This window comes from Alligator mississippiensis, chromosome 2 (genome assembly GCF_030867095.1).
Source record: "Alligator mississippiensis isolate rAllMis1 chromosome 2, rAllMis1, whole genome shotgun sequence".
Lineage (NCBI taxonomy): Eukaryota > Metazoa > Chordata > Crocodylia > Alligatoridae > Alligator > Alligator mississippiensis.
Genome location: NC_081825.1, coordinates 273,083,460 through 273,106,370, shown reverse-complemented (window position 1 = coordinate 273,106,370; position 22,911 = coordinate 273,083,460). Strand labels below are relative to the sequence as shown.

The 22,911-nt window shown below is 45.3% G+C and overlaps 1 protein-coding gene across 6 annotated transcripts in view; it reads right to left on the bottom strand.

The window, feature by feature from the left end:
* The window catches only part of TDP1 (tyrosyl-DNA phosphodiesterase 1), a 121,201-nt gene that overhangs the window by 57,934 nt on the left and 40,356 nt on the right, over positions 1-22,911 (bottom strand). For 4 of the 6 annotated variants that reach the window (XM_014596502.3, XM_014596508.3, XM_059723164.1 and 1 more), the window contains exon 13: positions 14,066-14,173. In XM_014596502.3, coding sequence (XP_014451988.1) covers positions 14,066-14,173 — 108 coding nt within the window. Of the gene's footprint in view, positions 1-6,660; positions 6,722-14,065; positions 14,174-14,335; positions 14,421-22,911 lie in introns of those variants that run through there. The other 2 variants (XM_019481673.2, XM_019481674.2) reach the window with 2 other exon arrangements.

Genomic DNA, 22,911 nt, shown 5'->3' with positions numbered 1-22,911 from the left:
GTGACCATAGCCTATCTTCAAGCGTGACCATGCTCCCCATAACTTGTAACTTTATTACAGCATATAAGGATCTCTCCAGGAAGGAAATACTGGATTATAAAAGGCTCTTTAATATGGCTAAAGAGGGAGAGGCCAAGACTGGAAGCTAAAGCAAGGCACATTCAAAATAGACATAGCAAGCAAATTAATATTGAACTGTTAGAGCAAATTACCAAGAGAATTGATTAATTCTCTGTCTCTTGTTGCTCCAAAATAAGGCTCAGAGCTTGCTTTGGGAAGATAGAATGAAGAAAAAAAGATTTTTCCAAAATCTGACTTGCTACAGCACAGGATCATCATGGCTGAGTCCTGAATGCATGCAGAAAGGGTAGAGACCCATCATCTGTATCTCTCACCCTTTGCCTGCAGCTGCACAGCTAGAAGTTTAACCCTGTCACAGCCAGTGAGAATTGGCAGCAGCTTTTGGCACAGCCAATTCAGCAGTGGCTGAGACAGGGTTAAACTTCTAATTGTGCAACTGCATTCAGAAGGTGACTGATGCTGACAAGAAGACTCTGCCCTTCCTGTGTGCAGCTGGAAAGAGAGCCAAGCTCTGGCACCTATTCTAGTGTCCCTAAGCCGCCATTTCCGTGCAAAAATTGGCTTCCTTGCTTCAAATTTTTGCTGGAGGCCTATTTTGGGGGAAAGGTGTGTGTGGTATATGAATAAGTATGGTATCATTGACTCTATCTGCGATAAGTTTGTGAAAGGTAAAATTCTGAATGACAGCCAGCATGGCTTCATCATGGGCAGGTCTTGCCTTACCAACCTCATCTTCTATGACCAGGTAACTTACCACCTGGACATGAAAGAGCAGGTTGATATTGTATACCTAGACTTTCAAAAGGCCTTTGATCTAGTATCCCACGATGTCCTCGCAAGAAAATTGGAGGATTGTGGCCTTAACTCTGAGACGGTCGGGTGGATGAGAAACTGGCTGCAGGATAGGACCCAGAGAGTCATAGTGAATGGTCATCCTGGCGAGAAGTGGGCAGCAGGGTCTTGCAGGGATCGGTGCTTGGTCCAGTACCTTTCAATATCTTTATAAACAATTTAGATGTGGAGGGGTGAAGAGTTCACTGGCCAAGTTCGTGAAGGAGATGACTGAAGGTGGGATTTGATAACAGTCTTCAAATACCTGAAGGCCATTTCAAAGAGGATGAGAGTAACTCGTTTTCTGTGACAGTAGGAGACACGAGTAGGAACAATGGTTTCAAGCTGCAGCAGCGGAAATTTAGGTTGAGGCTAGCAGGAACTTTCTGACCATGAGTGGTCAAGCATTGGAACAGGCTACCTGGTGAAGTTGTAAAATCTCAGTGCTTTGAAATATTTAAGAGCAGGTTAGGCAGACACTTGGCTGGGATGCTTCAGTCAGGGATGATTCTGCCTTGATCAGGGGGTAGGGATTGAGGTCCCCTCCAGCTTTACTGTCCTATGAATGTTCCTGGGTTCTATTAATACGGAACATGGATGCATAAATAATTGATTGGACCTGACAAACCTCACTGAAAAAGCAACAAGTGTATTATATCAAGATTTTAGTGAAAGAGTTCTTTAGCAAATCCATATTCACAATAAGCAAAAGCGAACATGGAAATATGAAGCAAAAGCTAGCTAAAAGACTGTAAGTAATTAAGTACGTGACAAATGCCTGAGTGTTGAACTAGAATGTAACCTGAGAAGAGTTATAACCAGTTATAACCTGTTTAGTCAAGTTATAACCAATTGTTACCTGTTATAATACATTTAGTCACGTCCTTTATAGTGCCATTAACACTCTAAGGTCTGAAGAATATTATATTAATGGAATTCCCATAGTTTATGAACTTGGGAAGAACTGTGAACATCAATGAAGTTGAAATAAATAATACAAATTAGGACTGAACTATGATTAAAATAAAATTCAACTTGAAAAAATGTAAAATAATGTTTGGGGAAAATATTAGTTAAAAATAAAGTTAATATTTAAAAAAGAAAAAAAATTGGAAGTAACGCTGAAACACTTTAAAAGCAATAGTGGAGAGCAAATAAGTAAAGAATCTCCAAAACAATTTGACAGCCAAGAGCAAATGTTATGTATTCAGATACAGAACGCAAAAAAAGACATCTTCCCTCAGATAAAGAAGATAATCATGGCGCACGTGTGCTCTCGACTTCCCCTGACCACAGGAGAGCAGAGCTGCCTGATTGGCAGACAAGGAGTGACTATCAGGTAAGCCGGGGAGAGTAAGGGGAAGGGGCAAGGAACCAGGAGAGCTGTAGGGGATCAGGAAGAGTTTTTTTTTCACCCTTCTCTCCCCATATAGCCGAGTTGGGTGGGAGCTGTTCTCCTGAACTGGGCAAACAGGTGTGCTCTTCAGGGGCATGCCAGAGTTTGCACATGAGTTCATGCAGGAGGAAGAGCAGGAGGAGACTGAACTCTACACGTTGACATCTTCGGACAGTCTTCAAGTGAGCACACGTGAGGGAGTCTTAATGGGGGTGGTGACTCGGAGCGCAACCAGGGACCCTGCCCCGATTCTGCCTCCTACCTGGGGCTCCTCTGAGGTCTCCACCCAGACGGAGCCTTTGGGTGGGTCAGCAGCACCCAGGCCCCCTGCCTGCAGGGGTTGCCTGGCAGGCCCTCAATGACCCGGGGGTAGCGGGAGGGCCAGGAGTCCCTTCACCTGCCCTACGTGCACCTGAATTGAGGTCCTGGAGGGGCAGGTAAGGGAACTCCAGGCAGAGGTGAGCAGGCTGCAGGGATCAGGGCTGCAGAGAATGAGATTGATGGTTATTTTCATTCTCTGCAGGACAAGACACTTGGCGGAGTAGCAGCGAGGGAACCCCATGAAACAGATGCAGGTGAATGGAGGACGGTCACCTCTGGGGCCGGACCTCTCACCACAGATGGCTCCCCTGGTGCAGTTGGGGAACAAATATGAGGCCCTGGCTGCACTGGAGGAGTGTGTGGTGGGGAAAAGTGCACTGGAGAAGCCCTCAACCATGACCGAGCAAGCTAAGGGCCAGCCAGGTCACTGGAAGAGACGCCATGTCATCGTGGTGGGTAACTTCAAGGGCGACTGGTGCCACCTTAGTGAGGGGGGGCACGTGCCACCCCTGTGGCCAGTCCTGCCGACCAGGGGGGTGTCCCCCCCCGTGGCCAATCTTGCTGCGGCTGCTTCTGGGAGTGACAGCAATGATCAGCCAGCGCTTGCAGGGAGGGTACCAGTGCTCCCACCTGCCCCCCCGCCCATCGCCTAAGTGGCGAGTGCAGCTGGTCAGGTGCACCAGCACTCTCAGGGGGTGCACATGCACCCCCTACGAGTCACCACTGGGTGACTCCCTGATGAGAAGAATGGAGGGAACCATCTGTCGCCCGGATCCCATGGCACAAGAGGTTTGCTGCCTGCCCAGAGCCCAGATCAGGGATGTCACAAGAAGGATTCCTGACCTCATCCAGCCCTCTGATTACTATCCCATGGTTCTCATCCTTGTGGGTACAAATGATGTGGCCAGAAGTAGTCCAGACCATATCATGAGTGACTACAGGGCTCTGGGGATCAGGTGATTTTATTGTTGATCCTCCCGGTTGGAATTCTCAAGGCAGCTTTCAGAGGCTGTATGGTCCATGGACATGGTTGTCATAACCTAAACTACCCTGACATCTGCTGGGAGGAGCAGACAGCCAAATCCAACTGTTCACACAGGTTCTTAACCGGCGTACAGGACTTTCACTTAACATGGGAGGTATAGGTTCCCACTAGGGGGAATGACTTACTGGACTTGGTGTTGGCTACGGGGGATGACTTGGTAGGGGAACTGCAGATTTGTGGTCACCTTGGGAACAGTGACCATCAATCACAATCAAATTCACCATATGGCGCAGGGTGGGAAAGGTAACTGGTAGGGTGGAAGTGCTTGACTTCAGGAAGGCTAACTTCAGTGTTCTCAGGAATTTAGTCAATGACACACTGCAGGATAGGAATATTGGCGAGATGGGAGTCCAGGAAGGGTGGCCGTTTGTAAAGGACGTGATCCTTCAGGCACAGAGGGAGACAATCCCAATGCGAGAGAAAGGGGGCAAAGGGGCCAAAAAACCTCCTTGGCTAAGCAGAGAAATCCAGGGAAGCCTAAGGGCAAAAAAAGAGGCATAAAGGCAGTGGAAGCACGGGGTAGCTACCAAGGAGGAGTATACCTACTTGGCCCGCACTTGCAGGGAGGCGGTTAGAAAGGCCAAAGCAACTACGGAGCTGAGGCTGGCAACACAAATTAAAGACAACAAAAAGTCATCTTCTGGTATGTAGGAAGTAAAAGGAAGGTTCAGGGCAACATAGGACTCCTACTAAACAAGCAGGAGCAGTTAGTAACTGATAGGGTAGGGTGGACAAGGCTGAGCTCTTCCATGAGTTTCTTGCCTCAGTGTTCCTGAACAAGGATCAAGATAAGTCTCCGAATAGGTTCTTAGATGAGCATCAGAGGAGCACTAGAGTCCACCAACTGTTGATGCTGACTTGGTGCAGTCTCACTTGGACGAACTGGATGTGTTTAAATCAGCAGGCCCGGATAAGCTTCATCCGAGGGTAATGAAGGAATTGGCTGGTGTCAACCACTGGCACAGCTGTTTGAGCGATCATGGGGCTCAGGTCAGGTCTGGGAGGACTGGAAAAGGGCCTATGTGGTCCCTATCTTCAAGAAGGGGAGGAAAGAGGATCCAAGTAATTATAGGCCAGTTAGTCTCACCTCTATCCTTGGAAAAATATTTGAAGAAATTATTAAGGATCATATTTTTCCTGCTGGACTCCCACAAATAATGCAGCAGGACAACCAGTATGGATTCGTAGCAGGTAGATAATGCCTGACTAAACTTGTTTCTTTTTATGACTAGGTCACAAAGCACTTATACGCAGGAGTAGAGGTGGATATTGTTTACTTGGATTTTAGGAAGGCCTTTGATATGGTATCTCATCCCAGTCTCATAATTAAATGAAGAGGCTGTGACTTAGATGATTATACCGTCTGGTGGGTGGCAAAGTGGCTTGGGGGTCTCACACAGAGAGCGGTGGTGGACGTGTAGGTATTAACCTGGAAGGATGTGGGCAGCAGGGTCCTGCAGGACTTGACCCTGAAGAGTACAGGTCCAAGGAACATCAGTGACTTGGATGGGGGCATAAAGTGTACTCTGTCCAAGTTTGTGGATGATACTAAATTGTGGGGTAAAATGAACACACCGGAGGATAGGGAATGATTGCATGCGTACCTGGACAGGTTGGTAAAGTGGGCAGAACACAATAGGATGCAGTTCAACAAGGACAAATGCAGAGTGCTGCACCTAGGGTGCAAAACTATCCAGCACACTTACTGGTTGGGGAATGACCCTCTCAGCAGCACAGAAATGGAAAGGGATCTCGGAATCAAGGTGGACTCCAACATGAACATGAGTCAGCGTGACTAAATCATCAGCAAAGCTAACCGCACTTTATCATGCATTAGCAGATACATGACAAATAGAACCAAGGAGGTGATAATTCCCCTCTATGTGGCATTGGACAGACCACAGTTGGAGTACTGTGTTGTTTGGGCACTGTACTTTAAGAAGGATGTGGATAACCTTGAGAGAGTCCAGAGAAGCGCTACTCATACAGTTAAGGGTTTGCAGGCCAAGCACTATGAGGAGAGACTGAGGGAACTGAATCTTTTCAGCCTGAGAAGGCTAAGGTGATCTTGTGGCTGCCTACAAATTCATTAGGGGGATGCAGCAAGGAATCGGAGATGCTCTGTTCACCAGGGCGCCTCTTGGGGTTACTAGGAACAATTGTCACAAACTGACAGAGAGCAGATTTAGGCTGGATATTAGGAAGAACTTCATGGTAAGAGTGGCCAGAATTTGGAGTGGGCTTCCAAGAGAGGTGGCGCTTTCCCCTACCTTAGGGGTCTTTAAGAGGAGACTGGAAAAGCACCTAGCTGGGGTTATCTGACCTCAGTGCTCTTTCCTGCCCAGGGCAGGGGGTCAGACTTGATGATCTGTTGAGGTCCCTTCTGACCCTAGCATCTATGAATCTATAATCAGTATATGGGTATGATGCGACTAAACCTGACCTATGTTACTCAGTCTAGGCACCTGATGAACAGAAAACAAAAATCCCATCACGTGTTTGCCTTTTTCCCCATTATTTTTGTGTAACCTTGTGCAAAAAAGCATCTGCACGGACAAACTGGAAGTTATGCAAATCCCAGTCACTCACTTTTTGTGCCTACGTGATTTTTATTAAATTGCAACCCTGAAAAGAAATGAAAAATAATATGTGAGCAGCAGAATACCACAACTTTAAAAAGAACTCCTGCTCACAAATAAGACTGGGTATGGATGCATAAGAACACTCATAATGACATATCCAAATTATTGCTTGTATTTAATACATCTGAAATCAAAGGCCTACTTCTACTTTTCAACAGAAAAAATTGCTGGAAACTTCATTTCCGAGTTCCTTTTCAGTAACCCATTTGGGAGAATCATTTTGAACAATGTCCTAAGTTTACTGAGTTTAAATGGAATACCTAGCGGAGTCCTGCTGCACTCTAGTATAATATAACTAAACTTATTTTTTTGAAGAAGGAAACCTTTAACAAATATCAACTGACCTTTAGTTTGGGGAAGAGCCAGACGCACTTGAAAGTCTCAACTTCCATTCCATACAAAAGCCTGAAAAAATTCATTGCGTTTCATAATGAGAATATAACATTTCAAACTTCCCCAGAGAACAAAAAAAAAAAAAAAATTGAGAAAGATTCTCATTTGGAACAAAAGGGAATTTCAAACCAAAATTGACCTGGAAGTCTCAGCTCCCAATATCCAAGGCTTCGAGCTCAGCCATAATTCCAACAGCTTCTACAGTCCTGGCTCCCTCTCAGTCATAGTAGGCTGCTAGAGCCAAGAATTAGAGGTGCACCAATATGTTGGCCCATATCATAACAGCATCGATAAAAGGAAAATTGACATTTAATCGGCAATTGGCTTTTTTTGGCTGATGTGGCCAATAATGTCACCGATAAATGCTGTGTGTATGCAGCCAGCCCAGCAGCTTGGAAAGCAGCAACCTTGCAAGCCTGTCCAGGTTGTCCTATATTGCCAGCCTGTCTTCGAGCATGACTATGCTTCCCTGTAGTTTGGTGTTGTAAATTAAATTTGCCAGTTTGCTTATAATATCTGAATTAGAACCCAAATCATTGATGAACATGCTGAAGAGCATGGGTCTGAGTACTGAACCCTGAAGGACACCACTGGTCACCTTCTGCCATGATGACTCAGTATGGAGTCAGTTACCTATCCACTGGAACGTAAAGTAGTTGAGGCCGCATTCTCCCAACTTAACCAGGAGGACATTGTGGGAGACCAGGTCAAAGGCCTTTTTGAAGTCCAAGTGTATGACATCAACCTCACTCCCACCATCTAGGTGGCGAACTACCTGACTGTAGAAGGAAATGAGGTTAATCTGACATGACCTGCCCATAATGAAGCCATGTTTACTATCCTTCAGAATACTGCCTTCAGGTAGCCTGTGTGTGATGGATTCTTCGATAATTTTCTCCTGGATTTTACCAGGGATTGAGGTCTAACTAACTGGCTTGTAGTTTCCTGGATCCCCCCTTCTCCCTTTCTTAAAGACAGGTACCACATTGGTCTTTTTCCAGTCTTCTGGGACCTCTACCAAGTGCCATGAATCTTTAAATAACTTTGCCATCGGCCATGTGACAACGTCAGCCAGTTCTTTTAGCACTCTTGGGTGTAGTTCATCCGGTCCTGCTGACCTGTAGCTATTTAGCTTTTGTAGATGTTCCCCCATAAGATCTACACCAACTATGGGAGGGTGGTCATCCCCTACCATGATCATATCCTGTATCCTATCAAGCAGGCTAACATCCTTGGACTCATGGAATACCAATGTGAAGTATTCATTCAGGAGTTCAGTTTTGTCCTGAGTGTTGGGTATCAGCCACCCCATTTCATTCGTTAGGGGCTCTATGCTTCCCTTGTTCTTTTTTCAAGTTTCTACAGATCTAAAGAAGCACTTTTTGCTGTCCTTGATTCTGGGTTCCCAATTTGCATTCTGTTTGTACTTTTGCGGTCCTGATCTACTCCCTACAGGTGCAGGCTGCTGCTGAAAACTCCTCTTGGTAGTTATTCCTGACTTGTAGGCTTCTTGTTGTAACTTCAGGAGGTCCATGACTTCCCTGTTGAGTCAGGAGGGTCTCCCAGCTCTTTTGCTGCCTTTTTTGTGAAAGGAAATGGACTTATATAGAGTTTTTAAGATCGCTTCCTTGAAGAATGACAACTCTTCTTGTACCCCCTTCCTCATCAGACTGTGGTCCTGCAGGGCTTTGCTAACCAATCTCCTGAGTTTGTGGAAATCAGCTTTCCTAAAAATCAGTGATTTCTACCCTACTAGCTGATTTCACTGACTTGTTGTGGACGGAGAAGGTGATCATCTCATGGTCACTGTTTCCAAGTTTCCCTTCAATCCTCAGGTTGCTCACTAGACCATCACCCTGGCTGGCTGCCTTCCTTCTTCCAGAGTCAGTGTTTCCACTGACAACTCTGCTGGTATCATGAGAAGCACACACCTGTTTTGCAGTTCCAGGGGAGGAATAACCGTGGTGCACACCTTGAGGCCGGAGACTACTGTCTTCCAGGCAACTCCAAGATGGGCTCCAGGTCGGTCTCATCGTTGTCCTTCATCCTGCTGATGGGTTTCTGTGCTCTTCTCTCTCCATTCTTCAGGTGGAGGGCCTGGTAGTAATCACTGATGTCCTGCTCATGGGCCCTAATGGTGTAAAGCCTCTTCACTTCTGCTTGGAGCTCCCTCACCTGGCACTCTAGAGAACTCACAAGGGAGCATACCCCACAAACGGGGGTGCCCTAGCTCCCATTCCCAGATGCTGGCAGCCGTGCCAGGCAGCCCCTACAGCCTGGAGCCATAGGCTCCATCTGGTTGGAGGCCTCAGTGGTGCTGGGGGGCTTGCCGATTAGAGCCTCGGGACCATTTGTGCGCCCTTCTGCATGAACTCCCATGCTAAATCACACACTGGACCCAGAGCACACCTATCTGCGTGGCTCTCTGAGGGGCTAGGCTAAGTAGGAACCAGGGGGAAGTTACCCTCCTCAGCTCCACTCAGCCACCGCTAGCTAGCGCCCACCCACTGCAGGCCCCACTTACCACTCAGCTCCCCTCTGGGGGTCAGGATCTGCCGGGGTCTTGTGCTCTCAGGGGCACAATGGGCTTACACACATGCGCCTTGCACCAGAGCCAGTCCCAACCAATATGGCTACAACCTGGATACAAGCCATGAGAAAGCATTTGAGCCAAGGGCCTTCCTGCACTCCAGTAGTTTGCAGCCCTGATCTTCTCAACTGTGTTCCCAGCCTTGGAAGTTCACTGCAGTCCTGAAGGGCTTTAGTGTACTCCCAAGGCTAGGGGCACTGACCACATATTCCACTTAAGGTGTAATAGGAATCCACCACAAAATTATCATGCATGTTTTGTGTAACAACTTTGTGGCCTATTCCCCGTTTTATCACGCCATTAAATGAATTAACGTGTGGTGGGGTCACTGCTTAAGGCATGATTAGTTATGTAGGGCTGACAAACAATTAAAAAAATTAATCGCAATTAATTGCAAGATTTAAAAAAAATAGATGCAATTAATCGCAATTTTAAATCACACAATTAAACAATAGTCAGCATCCCCTACGCAACAACCTGGAGCCTGAGCGCCCTGTAGCTCCTCCCTGCCACCACCAACAGTGCACAGACCCAACCCTAACCCCAACCCACCCCACACCCAGGCTCTGGGCAGCTGCAGCAAGAAGGGCTGAGCAGCAGTGAGGGAGAGGGGCAGCTTTTCCTTCATGCCGAGCAGCAGTTTTTGCCAGGCTGCTGCCACTGCTCAGCATGGTTGGGTGAGTCTGGAGCAGGCATGGGGTGGGCTGGGGTTAGGGCTATGCATCAATTAGTGGTAAGGGGCAAGCTGTATGATGGACAGTCCTCTCCACCAATCAGAAGCAGGGGTAGGGCCACCAGGGGCCCCTGTACCCATCAGAGGCACAAGGGTACCCCAGCCATGATAAGCTCATGAAAATGGCAACCCCGTAATCTGCCCATGAAATCAACCACCCAGAGCTTCTAGTAGAGAGACCTCTACTCATTGTGCATCCAAGATTATTACTCTCACTCCATTCTGTAGTAGTTTTCCAATACAGCTTTAGAAGGCCAAAACATTAGGACTTGTACCACCTTCCCTTGGAAGGAAATAACAGCCATTTCATCTTTCTAAGATGGTTGGTTTTCACCTCCCCTAACCTAAGAGTGACTAGATATTAAGCAGGGCCTTTTTTTAAACAGTCTGTACATAGATTAAGTAGGGGTTACTGCATACACTGGAACTTAAAAAAAACCCATCACACATGCACACAAAGCTCTGCTACTGAGTCATGACACCTCTGGCATTTCTGTTTCCCCATCTCTAAAAATAAGATAACATTCCCCTCCTGGGGTGTTGTAAAGTTTAATTAATATTTATAAATTGTGTTAATATACACAGATGGGAACTGCTTGAGAAAAGCAAATCATTATTATTAGGTTTGGGATTTTTGACAATTTCAGCATATGCTGATACAGCATGGTTTGCTCTACTAGATAAGTAAGGAATTTGTTCTGTGCAGCAAAGGCATTTTCAGGCTAAAAGATATAATTTACTTGCAATTACAAGGTCATCTGTCCAAGATGATAATGGAATTGCAAAACTAGGAAGGGAAAGTTTGGAGAATTCCATGCAATACATCAGATGAAGTAGGTATACAAGAGACAAATATCTTTCAGGCTCTAGCCTCCATCTCCTCACTTTCTTCCATAAAGAAGGCAGGTAGTGACTTCAGAATGCTTCCAGGCAATTATGAGATTCAGTTATCCTATACAGTGGCACTTAACAGTGGCACTTAATACATTCAAAACCCTGTATGTATGAACACAGTACAACTAAATGATTCTGTTCAGCCAAGAAATTCAGAAGGAAATTCTGCCTCTCCTCTCATCAAGCTGGGGAAATTACTTTTCACTTTTACCACGGACAGATTACTGTTTCTAGAAATCAAACATAGCAACCCAGACTCTCAGAATATGCAAGGTTTAAGAATGATCTAGCAAAGTAACTCAGCTGCTGATCACACAGATCATAAACTCTTGTTGTGCCCTGGATTCCTCAGACCTTCATCTCTGTAATATTCACCTATTTCTCCTAAGATTTCAAGTTCTTCAGGGGACCATGACTTTGTTTTATGTTTGTACTGTGCCAAGCACAAGAATAAGCTCAGTTTAAAATTTGGGATTTATATACAATACTACAATAGAAGTATAGCAGCTTTAACAAAGGAACTTGGCATCGGTATCGAGGATCCTGGAGTAGGTCACACACTATCACAAACCAGAACTCCCGTCTCTGGGAGATTGTAGACCTGTCTTTTAAAAGTAGAATCAAAGAAAGGCAGAGTTGGAAAGGTCCTCAAAAGGATCATTTAAGACAAGGATGGGCAAAATATGGCATGCGGGCTGAATCCAGCCCACCAAGTTATACCCCAGGGAATTATGCAATTATGCACCCACCCAATTTTGCACATTTTGTGGGTGGTTGGGTATAGGCTCCCCCCATGTCCCATTCCCCACACATGGTGCATAGCCCTTGCCACCAGCAGCAGCAACAGCAGATGGTAGGCCCTCAGGAGGCTCATGGCTACAGCACACAGAATCTCTCAGCAGTCAGCGGCTCTGGCCGAGTCCCGGGGACTACACAGGGGCACGGAACTAGCACAGCTGGACACATCTGCTGGCACACATCTTCAAACCAAACTGGGTTGGCTCTGTGCCAGCATGTGGGGCTTGCAGCACTGCAGACAGGAGCCATTTGCCATGGGCCCAGGCCAACCGGCTCCATAACTCCAGGTGGGGCTTCCAGCACTCCAGTGAGAAGCCACACATGCAGGCCTGGAGCCAGCCCAGCCTGATGGTGTGCGACTCCGTGCCTACATGAGGCTTCCTGCTGGAGTGCTATAAGTCTCATGTGAAGGCACAGAGACAGAGTCTGTGCAGCTCCCTCCTACAGTGCTGCAAGTCCCATGTAGTGGCACAAAGCCAACCCAGTCTGGTCCGAAGGTGCATGCCAGCAGGCCAGGCTGGCTTTGTCCCCAAATACAGGCCCCAGGACTCAGTATGTCATTTTGAATTTTTCTGCACATAATTCCCTAGGGTGAACCAAGTGATCCTATCCAGCCCACAGTGGGTACCTCAGCCCCAACGTGGGGGGTTGTATGGGACCTAGTATGTGTGACTGGTCCCATTGCCCCCAGGCATGGAGGTGCTGCCTGGCATGGAATGCAGCCTGCCCTATACCTGTGTGCATTGGAAACTGTAGTCCATGGGGCTGGGTGGTGTAGCAGTAGAAAAAGGGTGGCATGACAGCTGGAATTGGCTTCCTGCCAGCCCCTGTGGGTGTGGTTCACTCTGCCCTCAAACTTCTGGCTATCACTGCCAGCATGTCCACTGCTGCTGCCAGACCTAGCCCCACTGCCTGGGTACCCTGGCCCATCCACCCTGCACCCACTGCCAGGGGTGCCAGACTCAGTGGGCAGACAGGGTCTCCATGGAGAACAGCCCAGGACCCCCATGGGGTGGGCGAGCTCAGCTGGGTGCATGGGATGGGGCTGCAGATGGGTGGGGAAAAAAGTGTCCAGGAGTGGGACAAGCAGGCAGGGCTAGGACTGTGGGGCAGTGACAGCGCAAGGCCAGGGCCAGGACCAGGGCCAGGACCGAGGCCGAGAGCAGAGCTTCAATCTGCTTCTCACCTGCCTGTTCCACTCCTGGACACTGCTCCCCAACCATGGCCCCATCCCAACCACCCACCTGAGCATGCCCTGCCCACAGGGGTCCCTGACCACTCTCCATGGAGACCCATCCTACCCTCTCTGTCCGGCACCCCTGGCAGGGAGTATGGGGCAGATAGGCCTGGGGCCGGATAGAATTGATTGGCATCTCCCTGACACCCTCCCCCAGGTGGTGGTGTCATGACAGGGGCCTGAGGCTGGGTAAGCACCCGCCAGCCCTCAACAGCTCACCAAAACTCCTTGAGTGGCCAACCAGCCCAAATAATTGCCCACCCTTGATCTAAGACCTACCACCTGAACTAAAACAAAAAGAAACAGGTATCCTCTTTCATCTCCCCCATCCTCCTTTGGCATTTAGAAGATTTGCCCGATACATGGGCGAGTTGTTAATTAATCCTTATAGCCTATCTTAAGCATTGCCAGTGCTGCATTGTAAGCAGCTGAGAAGTCCATCAGGTTCTGTACATTAAAAGGAAATTGTCAACGGCATAAGGCCTCCAAGTAAGACATTAACTAAGCCTAATATTGTACAAACAACTATGTACCTGTTACTCCCTTGAAAATTAGCCAGCATACTTTAATTCAGCATAAACAGTGCCTAAAATATTTAAATCAATGGAATCTGGCAAATGGCTCATGCTATTTACCAGATTTAAATGGCTGCCTGTGATAGCTGCAAGTGTTTTGAGTGGCTTATACCATATGATACTTATATTTTTAACATTTTACTCAAGCATCTTCAAACAAACACATACATGGTCATAAGATCCAGTTTACTGATTTTAGTTTAGACAAATATTCTCCTCTCTTACAAGCAGTTTTCTTTAATGACTGGCAATGTCATTTCTTCTGAACTTCATCTAATTTCCACTTTGTGCCCAAACCTGTTTCCACTGATAGCAAAACAGCAGGATTAGACTCTTTAGAAACTAAAAACTCCCTGCAAACACACCAAAAAAAAATCTTAAATAGATTAAGATCAGACAGTTTCTATAGGCTTCTTTGGAGACTATTACTTCTTGCACAGATTATGAAGAGAGTTGCTCTGGGTCTGTAGGAAAAAGATTGTGATACACTAAAATATTTGCTCTTTTAATTGGCCATGCAGTGGGTTACCTGGTAACTAAAAACCATGCAATCTTCTGGAAGTCAGGAGATGCCCTCATATAAGTCTTAATGTGAGGCATGGCATGGCTTCGGCCTGAGACCTCTGCTGACCATTTGCTGAAAGAAAAATAAAAGGAAACATTCTTCAAATATGCTTGAATTCTGTAGCTAATAAAAATCACAATGCCATATAAGCAATGAAATAATTATCTACTTTTGTCAGATACACACCTACATCAGTACAGGTTGAAACACCATCTTACCGTTATTGAAGACAAATAACTTACCATGTCTTTAGTTAGGGGACACACTTTGAAGCTTGCAACCCAATCCAATGAAAATGCATATGAATATCACCAGGGTTCTTTTAAAAAAAAATAAAATAAATGGGAATCTCAGGCATCCCTGGATATCCTAAATAATTCCCTACTTCCCCATCCAAGGTATTCACCAACAAATACTTCAGAAACAGAATCCAAGCTTCCAGCCAAGCAGAACTGAATAGCACTCCCTCTGCAGTTAGTTAATGATGGAATCAGGAATCCTTCAAGAGAACTTCGCATGTCTTTAATATGCTTTAAGAGCATGTCAATTAATTAACATGCTGTCATGTGTTCTGTATCTCACAACAGTCTCATTAAGTGGGCCAGCACTATCTTAATTTTATCAACAGGAAACTTTCAAGTGCTGTGCTCCCAAACAGAGGAGCCCAAGCAGCACCAGCAGAGTCTAACAGTAATGCAGGGGGAAGGGGCAGGATGGCTACAGGGAGAAGAAGTAGATAGGGCAGAGGGCAAAGAAACCATCTGACCCCATTCCCCAGCTACTGTTTTCCCTGCTATAGCAGTGGCACGGGAAAGTCAAGACAACCCTCCAGTACTTAGATTCTATAACAAATATTGTAAATTTTCCATATATAGAATAAAAATATTGGGGGGGGGGTCATCTCATATTCAGGGTCATTTAAATTTAAGTAAATACGGTAATTACTGCCTCCAACACTCAGTAAATGTGAGCTAAAATTAAAGTACGAGTGTGACAGGGCAGGCCTGAACTTTGTGCAAAAATACTTTCAGATTAATTGAATTAAATATGTAATCAACTTTACAGCTAAGCACTTTTACTAATTATCTCCTTCACTGGCATTCCTGATCTCCAATAGGAAATCCTCTCCCACTACCTCTCTTCCTCCTTCCCCACCCACAACCTTAGAGTGGTTTCTGTTTCTCTTCAAATTTTACAGCCTTTTACAGTGCACTGATTATTTATTTATATTTTGACTTTATCTCTACTAAGGGTGTGCGAAATGGGTTGGATTCAATTCGGATTCAGATTCGGCCTGAATCAGGGACAATGATTTGATTCACTGATCCGGGTCACTGTCCCCAATTCAATTTGGCTGAATCTGAAGATTTGATGCTGATTTGGAGAACCATCGATTCAGCCATAGACACAGCTTTAAGTGTTTTTTCTACATACCTCGAGGTACCAGGTGTGGCTCATGAATGCTGCAATGCTGAGGTGGAAGGAGCATCCCAAAGGAGTGCAAGGGGGCCCCCCATGTGCTCAGCAGTGAACCTGGAAGCAGACCAGAAGTACTCCCAGTCCACATCTGGGTCTGCCGGGGAGTGCGCCGGGGTCATGCCTTGCGCCCCCCAGCTCAGCAGTTGACAGCGGGGGGACCCTGGGTGCCACCCCAGACCCAGAACACACCAGTTGCTGAGTCGAGGGGCATGGGGGGCCCCCCAGCATGCTCCGCGGTAGACCCGGAAGTGGACTGGAAGTGCTTCTGGTCCACTTCTTGGTCTGCTGCTGAGCATGCTGGGGAGCCCCCCCGCACTCCTGGGGGATGCTCCATCCGCCTCACCATCACAGCATTGACGAGCCACCTGGTACCTTGAGGTATGCAGAAAAAACATTTAAAGCTGTGCCTATGCTGAATCGCCGAATCTTTCCAAATCTCTCCAAATCGATTCAGAGGGTTCCAACTGGATTCGGAGAGATTAAAGAGTCTCCTGATTCAATTTGGATCGGGAGATTCAGCTGCCGAATCGGGCTGAATCTCTGCCGAATCGAATCAGGGACTGAAGGTTCGCACAGCCCTAATCTCTACTGAAACACTGATTCCATGCAGCAGTTAGCTGTCCACTCTTCAAGGGACATTCGCCTCCACCACGTTAAATATTAAATTCTGTTTTTGTCTTTTATTGTGAGCCACCCTAAGCCTTTTTGGGAAGGGCAGTATATAAATCTAATACATAAATAAATCCAAGTTGCCAAAGAATATTAACATATAGAGAAAGTTCAGCAGGTGGTCAAATTACTGCTACAAAATTAAATTAATTAATTAATTTATGACCAGGTTACAAACACCTGGACACAGGAGTAGGGGTAGATATCATTTACTTAAACTTCAGGAAGGCCTCGATATGGTATCCCACACCATACTGGTGAACAAATTAAGAGGCTGTGACTTGGATGATTACACAGTCCGGTGGGTGGCAAATTGGCTAGAGGGTCGTACCCAGAGAGTGGTGGTGGATGGGTCAGTATCGACCTGGAAGGACGTGGGCAATGGGGTCCCGCAGGGCTCCATCCTTGGACCAATATTCTTCAATGTTTTCATCAGTGACTTGGACGAGGGAGTGAAATGTACTCTGTCCAAGTTTGTGGATGACACAAAACTGTGGGGAGAAGCTGACACACCGGAGGGCAGGGAACAACTACAGGCAGACCTGAACAGGTTGGACAAATGGGCAGAAAACAATAGAATGCGATTTAACAAGGAGAAATGCAAAGTGCTGCACCTAGGGAGGAAAAATGTCCAGCATACCTACTGCCTAGGAAATGACCTGCTCGGCAGCACGGAAGCAGAAAGGGATCTTGGAGTCCTAGTGGACTCTAAGATGAACATGAGTTGTCAGTGCGACGAAGTCATCAGCAAAACTAACTGCACTTTATCATGCATCAGCAGATGCATGACGAACAGATCCAAGGAGGTGATACTTCCCCTCTATAGGGTGCTGGTCAGACTGCAGTTGGAGTACTGCGTGCAGTTTTGGGTGCCGCACTTCAAGAGAGATGTGGATAACCTGGAGAGGGTCCAGAGAAGGGCCACTCGTATGGTTAAGGGCTTGCAGGCCAAACCCTATGAGGAGAAACTAGGGCACCTGGACCTCTTCAGCCTCCGCAAGAGAAGGTTGAGAGGCAACCTTGTGGCTGCCTATAAATTCATCATGGGAGCACATAAGGGAATTGGTGAGGCTCTACTCACCAAGGCGCCCCCGGGGGTTACAAGAAATAATGGCCATAAGCTAGCAGAGATCAGATTTAGACTGGACATTAGGAAGAACTTCACAGTTAGAGTGGCCAAAATCTGGAATGGGCTCCCAAGGGAGGTAGTGCTCTCCCCTACCCTGGGGGTCTTCAAGAGGAGGTTAGATAGGCATCTGGCTGGGGTCATCTGAACCCAGCACTCTTTCCTGCCTATGCAGGGGGTCAGACTCAATGACCTATTGAGGTCCCTTCCGACCCCAACATCTATGAATCTATGAAAATAACCCGAAGGCAGAGGTCATACTTACTTCCCATAGTTATCATCTAGTCCACCAGAGCACTCTTCAAAGATTATTCTTTAAAGTAGACTGCAGTTTCTCATTCACTACAACTTTTTATAACTGGAATATTGGGTCTTTCATGATTTTTCTTGGGAAGCCCCTCCACCCTCGTCCAGACTTAGGCTTTTTTTCCTCTTTGCTCAGTTTCATCTCCTTACTCTCAGAAACCACTCTCTTTCACAACTGCTTTAAATCTTTCTTCCTCCTACTCAATGCCCTTTCTTCAAAAGGGACTGTGGCCATTATAGCTTTAAGAATCTTTTGAGAATCAACCACCTTTTTCTACTTTGGTTGACATCCCAAAGAGCATTTCCAATGGCCATACTCACTACAAGTGGAATTTTCAAACAAACAAGATCACATAAGCCCAGATCTAAAAGAGGACCTGCGCAGATGCAAACCTCCTCTCCTCCCCTAATTCTGTTCAGTAGCTGCCTAACCTCAGAAACACCCGAAATACATAAAGCATGTCCCTGCTGGGCCATAAAGTTCCTAGCATACCAACATGGTTATTTCCATGCTTTCCCAACATGGTTATTTCCATGCTTTCCCAAAAGTGCCCTGGTCTGACCTGCTAGATGTTCAGTCCCAGTAATGGGAATCAGGTGCTGCTCTGCCTAGCTTCCAAGTCTTCTGCATATGCACAATCAGGCAGAAATAGTCAGAGTATACAGGGTGCCTCAACAGGACTGGACACTCCATAAAATTCAGTTGCAGATGTTGCTATTTAAAGTGTGATTACATTTAAAAAGAAACAGGAGCACCAATCAGTTCTTCCAAAGAAACATCTACCCTCTACAGGATTCCATGCTCTGGATCTTCAGTGGATCTAGGCACTGCAATTCTAGTTTAGCTGCCTAATCCCTGGATAGAGGGTGGTATTTCAGACCTGTTGATATTTTTTTCTTAAGCACAAGAATGTACAGCTAGGCTCCCCACTCAACATGTTGGTTTCTGGGTTGCCTTTCTGGAGGTTATAAATCTCTCCAATCCATTGTATATGGAGCCCAACTGCCTACGTTAGGTTTTGGATTCCACCTGGAGGACCACGCACCTAAAATTTAAGCACCACAATGACTAGCTTGCAGGCACTAACCATATTTATTCACATGGCACACATACCTTTCCTACCCCTCAACAAATCAGCCCTCCAAAACTGGGGGCCATATCTTAAGCACAGAAAATAATTTTCTTCTTTAAAATAGAATCATGGAGATGCTGTGCTGGGCCAGCAAGTGGCAGGAATGAAGTCTAGTTTTAACCTTCACAGCTGCTGCCAAATTAAAGGTAAATTTTTGCTGAGTCGCCATTTCTAATTTAGCAGCAGGTGTGAAAAGGTTAACATTATGAAGCACCTGAAACACAAGTGTCACCTGAAAATGTTAACACGTGAAACACTCACTGAACATGCTGAGAAAGTGAGCTGCTATATGCAGTCAGTTCTCTTGGCCATGACTCTGGAAAATCTGTTTTTCTTCTACATTTTGCCTTTCAAAAAACAAAGTACAAGGCATTGGGAAAATCTGATCATCTTCAGCTATGTGTTTTTGCTTTTGCACTTTTAGGAATAGCAAAACCAACAAGACAATTCACCTACTAACTAAAAATAAGGAAATTATTTAGTTTCTAAAGGATACACAAATTGATACACAATATCACACTAAACTAGTTGATGTAAACAATGTAAGATTTTCCTACAAAAAAGGAAGTGAACATACTTATGTACTCACTTTCATGGCAGTAACTCATTTGAAATGTTTACACTTTCTATCTACTTGCAGGGGTTCAGAAACTTGATGTTCTTCTACACATTTGCTGGATAAGCAAGCATATTCTGTATTCTACTCTGAGTTTATGTTTCTGATGATAAAATCATCAGAAGAAGCCATGCCCAAACAGGGAATTCAAAGGAGATTTTATGCATGGAAACATATGGCTTAGGTTGTTTATGCAGGTGAAATGAGCCAATCTAGCCTCTCAGATTTTTCGCATGAATGAAATGAAGGGTGCAAAAGACTGCCTCTTTATAAATAATTCTATTCAGGGAGGGAGAGATCTAGTTTGCACAGTACCATGCAAGCTTCTCCACACAAACTATGCCCAGGCCTAGCCAAGAAGCAACCAGTTTTCACAACAGCAGCTTTCTCTGACGTACAACATTATTTTAAGTTAAGAATCCATATGCCATTGATTTATGCAGATTCCTTCATCATGCAGTCTGAGGGTTGATTATATCAGAGCCAAGCATGGCCAGAGAAGTCCATGACAATGGCTGCATGTAGACAAAACAAGAGGCATGTGTGCACGACACTTTAAAGCAGGTTAAATGCTTTTGCAGTGCTTTAATGGTGTCAGTGTTTGCATGCCTTGGCAGTGTATTCTGCATTAATTGCAGCTGCTGTAGGAAATTCGGCGGGCATAATGCACCTTAAATGACTTGGGGCACAGCAAGCTAAAACTCTTTCAAGGAGTTTTAGTTTGCTGCCCCTACAGCTGTGGAACGAAGCACCAGGCTCCATGCAGCTCCACAGCTCTGCAGGCAGCCTGGCAGCAGCCTAGGAAATCAGGCTCTGCCCAAGAAGAGCAGCAAACCTGACCTTTCCCCCTAACCTCCACCCCGATACTGCCTGCCTGCCTGAGCTGTGCGGGGGCCTGGTGCTTCCCTCCATGGCTGTGGTGCCCCCTGGGACTGTCCAAGCCAGGTGCCTGCAGGTGGGTACCGCCTGGGGGGGCACCATAGCCGCAGAAGGAAGCACCAGCCCCGCCCCCTTCTCCCCCCCAGCAGCCCAGGGACCACTCCGCCTGCTGGCAGCTCACTCTCCCCTCCCTGCTAGAGAGGCAGGTAAATCAGTGGGGTATGCACGTAACACAGGGATTTAATTAGCCCTAAATTGAAGCAGTGTTTTTTAAAACCCACTGCTTCAATTAAGACCCCCATTTTGTCTGCACATGCCCAATAACACCAATAGGGCACGAGAAAAGTAGTACAGAGATGCTACTGGTCTTCCACAAAAATGCTCCCATAAAAAATGTCTTGAGCTATCGTGGAATTAATAGGTTTAAATACTTTCAGTCTGCTATCAACATAGACAACCTTTCTGCCCAATCCTTTAGGTCACAGAACAAGTAATAAACAATACTAAGTAATAAGAGTAAAAAGAAAAGGCATGTAAGTGCCCCCCCATCAAAACAGAGACTGCAATCTCGAAGAAAGAAATCAAGTTGATTGGACAATTTAGTTTGATGAAGGTAACTGCAATGGCACATATGTAACAGCCTTTGTGAAGTGCTTGATTTCCAGCCACATTACGCCCTGTTTGAAAACTACCACTATACAATATCAATACAGAATACATTAACAGTGGCTGAGAACCATCAAAAAGTAAAAGTTAAGAGCAAATGATCATTGAATTTAAGTGTTTCTAGTAGAGTACTACTCACTACTCAGTATTTTCATCAGTGATTTTGGACTAAATATAAAAATCACCGCTGATAACGTGTGGATTACAAAGGTAAAGTGGTAAATAAAGAAGATAATTAAAAAAAAACAAATGAACAAACAAACAAAAAACTATAACCAAATGTAGTGTTATGTAGTAGTAACAAGTATGCAGTTCTGGAAAGAAGCAACTCTAAAGTAGTTAGAGGAGTGGACAAAAACTTGACCCCACAAGGGTCAGGAGCTTCATACAAGCTCTCAGTAGGATGCTGTAGAAAAGAGGTCTTGATTCCTATATCTATAAAAACTGAGGAAGTGGTAAGCAAAGAGGTGATTTTACTTCTGTATATGGCACCAGTGAGGTCCGCAGTGGGATACTGCATGAAGTTCTGTTGTAGACATATTAAGAGAGATATTGAAAAACTGAAGAAGGTACAGAAGATACTCTCAAAAAAACAAAATCAAGGGCTGGGAAAAAAACACCCTATAAAGAGAGACTTAAACTTTATTTCAATTTATAGAGTAACTTCATAAGGTATTTGATGTAGAACACAAAGATGCAACAAGAATTAACTGCTAAAACTGAATCTAGTCAAATGGGAACTAAGGCAATTAGCCACTGGAATAAGGGAAGATGCTCTACCTGCCAGTATCTCCAAATTAAGGCTGGATATTTTTCAAGAAGATAAATTTACTTCAATTAAAGCATATTCAGTTCAATTATAGGAGTAACTGGGCAAAATTTAACAGCCTGAAATATGAAAAGATTGATCATAGGATCATAGAGAAGGAGGGTTAGCAGGGACCTCCAGAAGTCATCTAGTGTAACACCCTGCCTGAAGTAGTATCATCTCTATCAAAACCATACTAAACAAACTTACTGTCTAACCTGTTAGCAATACTACACACTCAGCTGGGACATAACACCCTAATTGGCCACAAGTAAAACAGGAGGATCATTCAGGTTAGAATCCCAAAGTGCTAGATCTAACATAATATCTTGAATTACTCCAGGTGAAAACAACTACAAAGGAAGCTGATAAAGACCTTAAAGGTTTGATTGATCAGGACCATGTTATAACAAAAAAGACCATCCTACGAAAAGAAAAATAATGTATCGTCTCAAAAGAAGACCAGCCTTGAAGCAAACTTGTACAATTTCACCAAAGTGTCTAGTGTTCAATTGCATGTAGTCTGAAAAATGCAGCTCCAATATCAGATTGCACTGATTGCAATCTTCTCTTCTTTTTATGCTTTATTTGGAAGTTCAACTATTTCATTTCAGAGTTTCACTGCAGGACAGAAATTCCATTTTTGACTGTCAGAAGGTAGGGCATGGTGACATCCTTGAGATAAACTAATGCCTCTCTGAATAAGTTAATGTAGACAACCACATTCCTTTGTCAGCTGAATCCTGCCCTACCTTCTATCTGACTTTACACTAACCACCTCTGTTTGTTTTTGACTGCAAGGGAAGTTGCAGGAGCTCTCCACAATCTGTTTAACTTTCAGTAGTAGTAATAGTATAGTAGTAGTAGTAAGGGATATTCTTAGCTTTCTTATACAGAAACAAACTTAAAAGCATCTGCATTTTATGCCCTTTATTTTATCAACGGACTTAGCTCCTCAAGTTATTCCTTTCCCTTGTATTTAGGATATTAATGGTCTTTCTCCAAACCCTTCCCTAGCATGTTTGAGCATATTGCTCTACTTATTTTTCATAAAAAGGGAGATCCTTCCAAAACTCATGCCTCCCTGTTTACTTTCACTCCTACCGCAAAATACTCAGCAAGATTCCT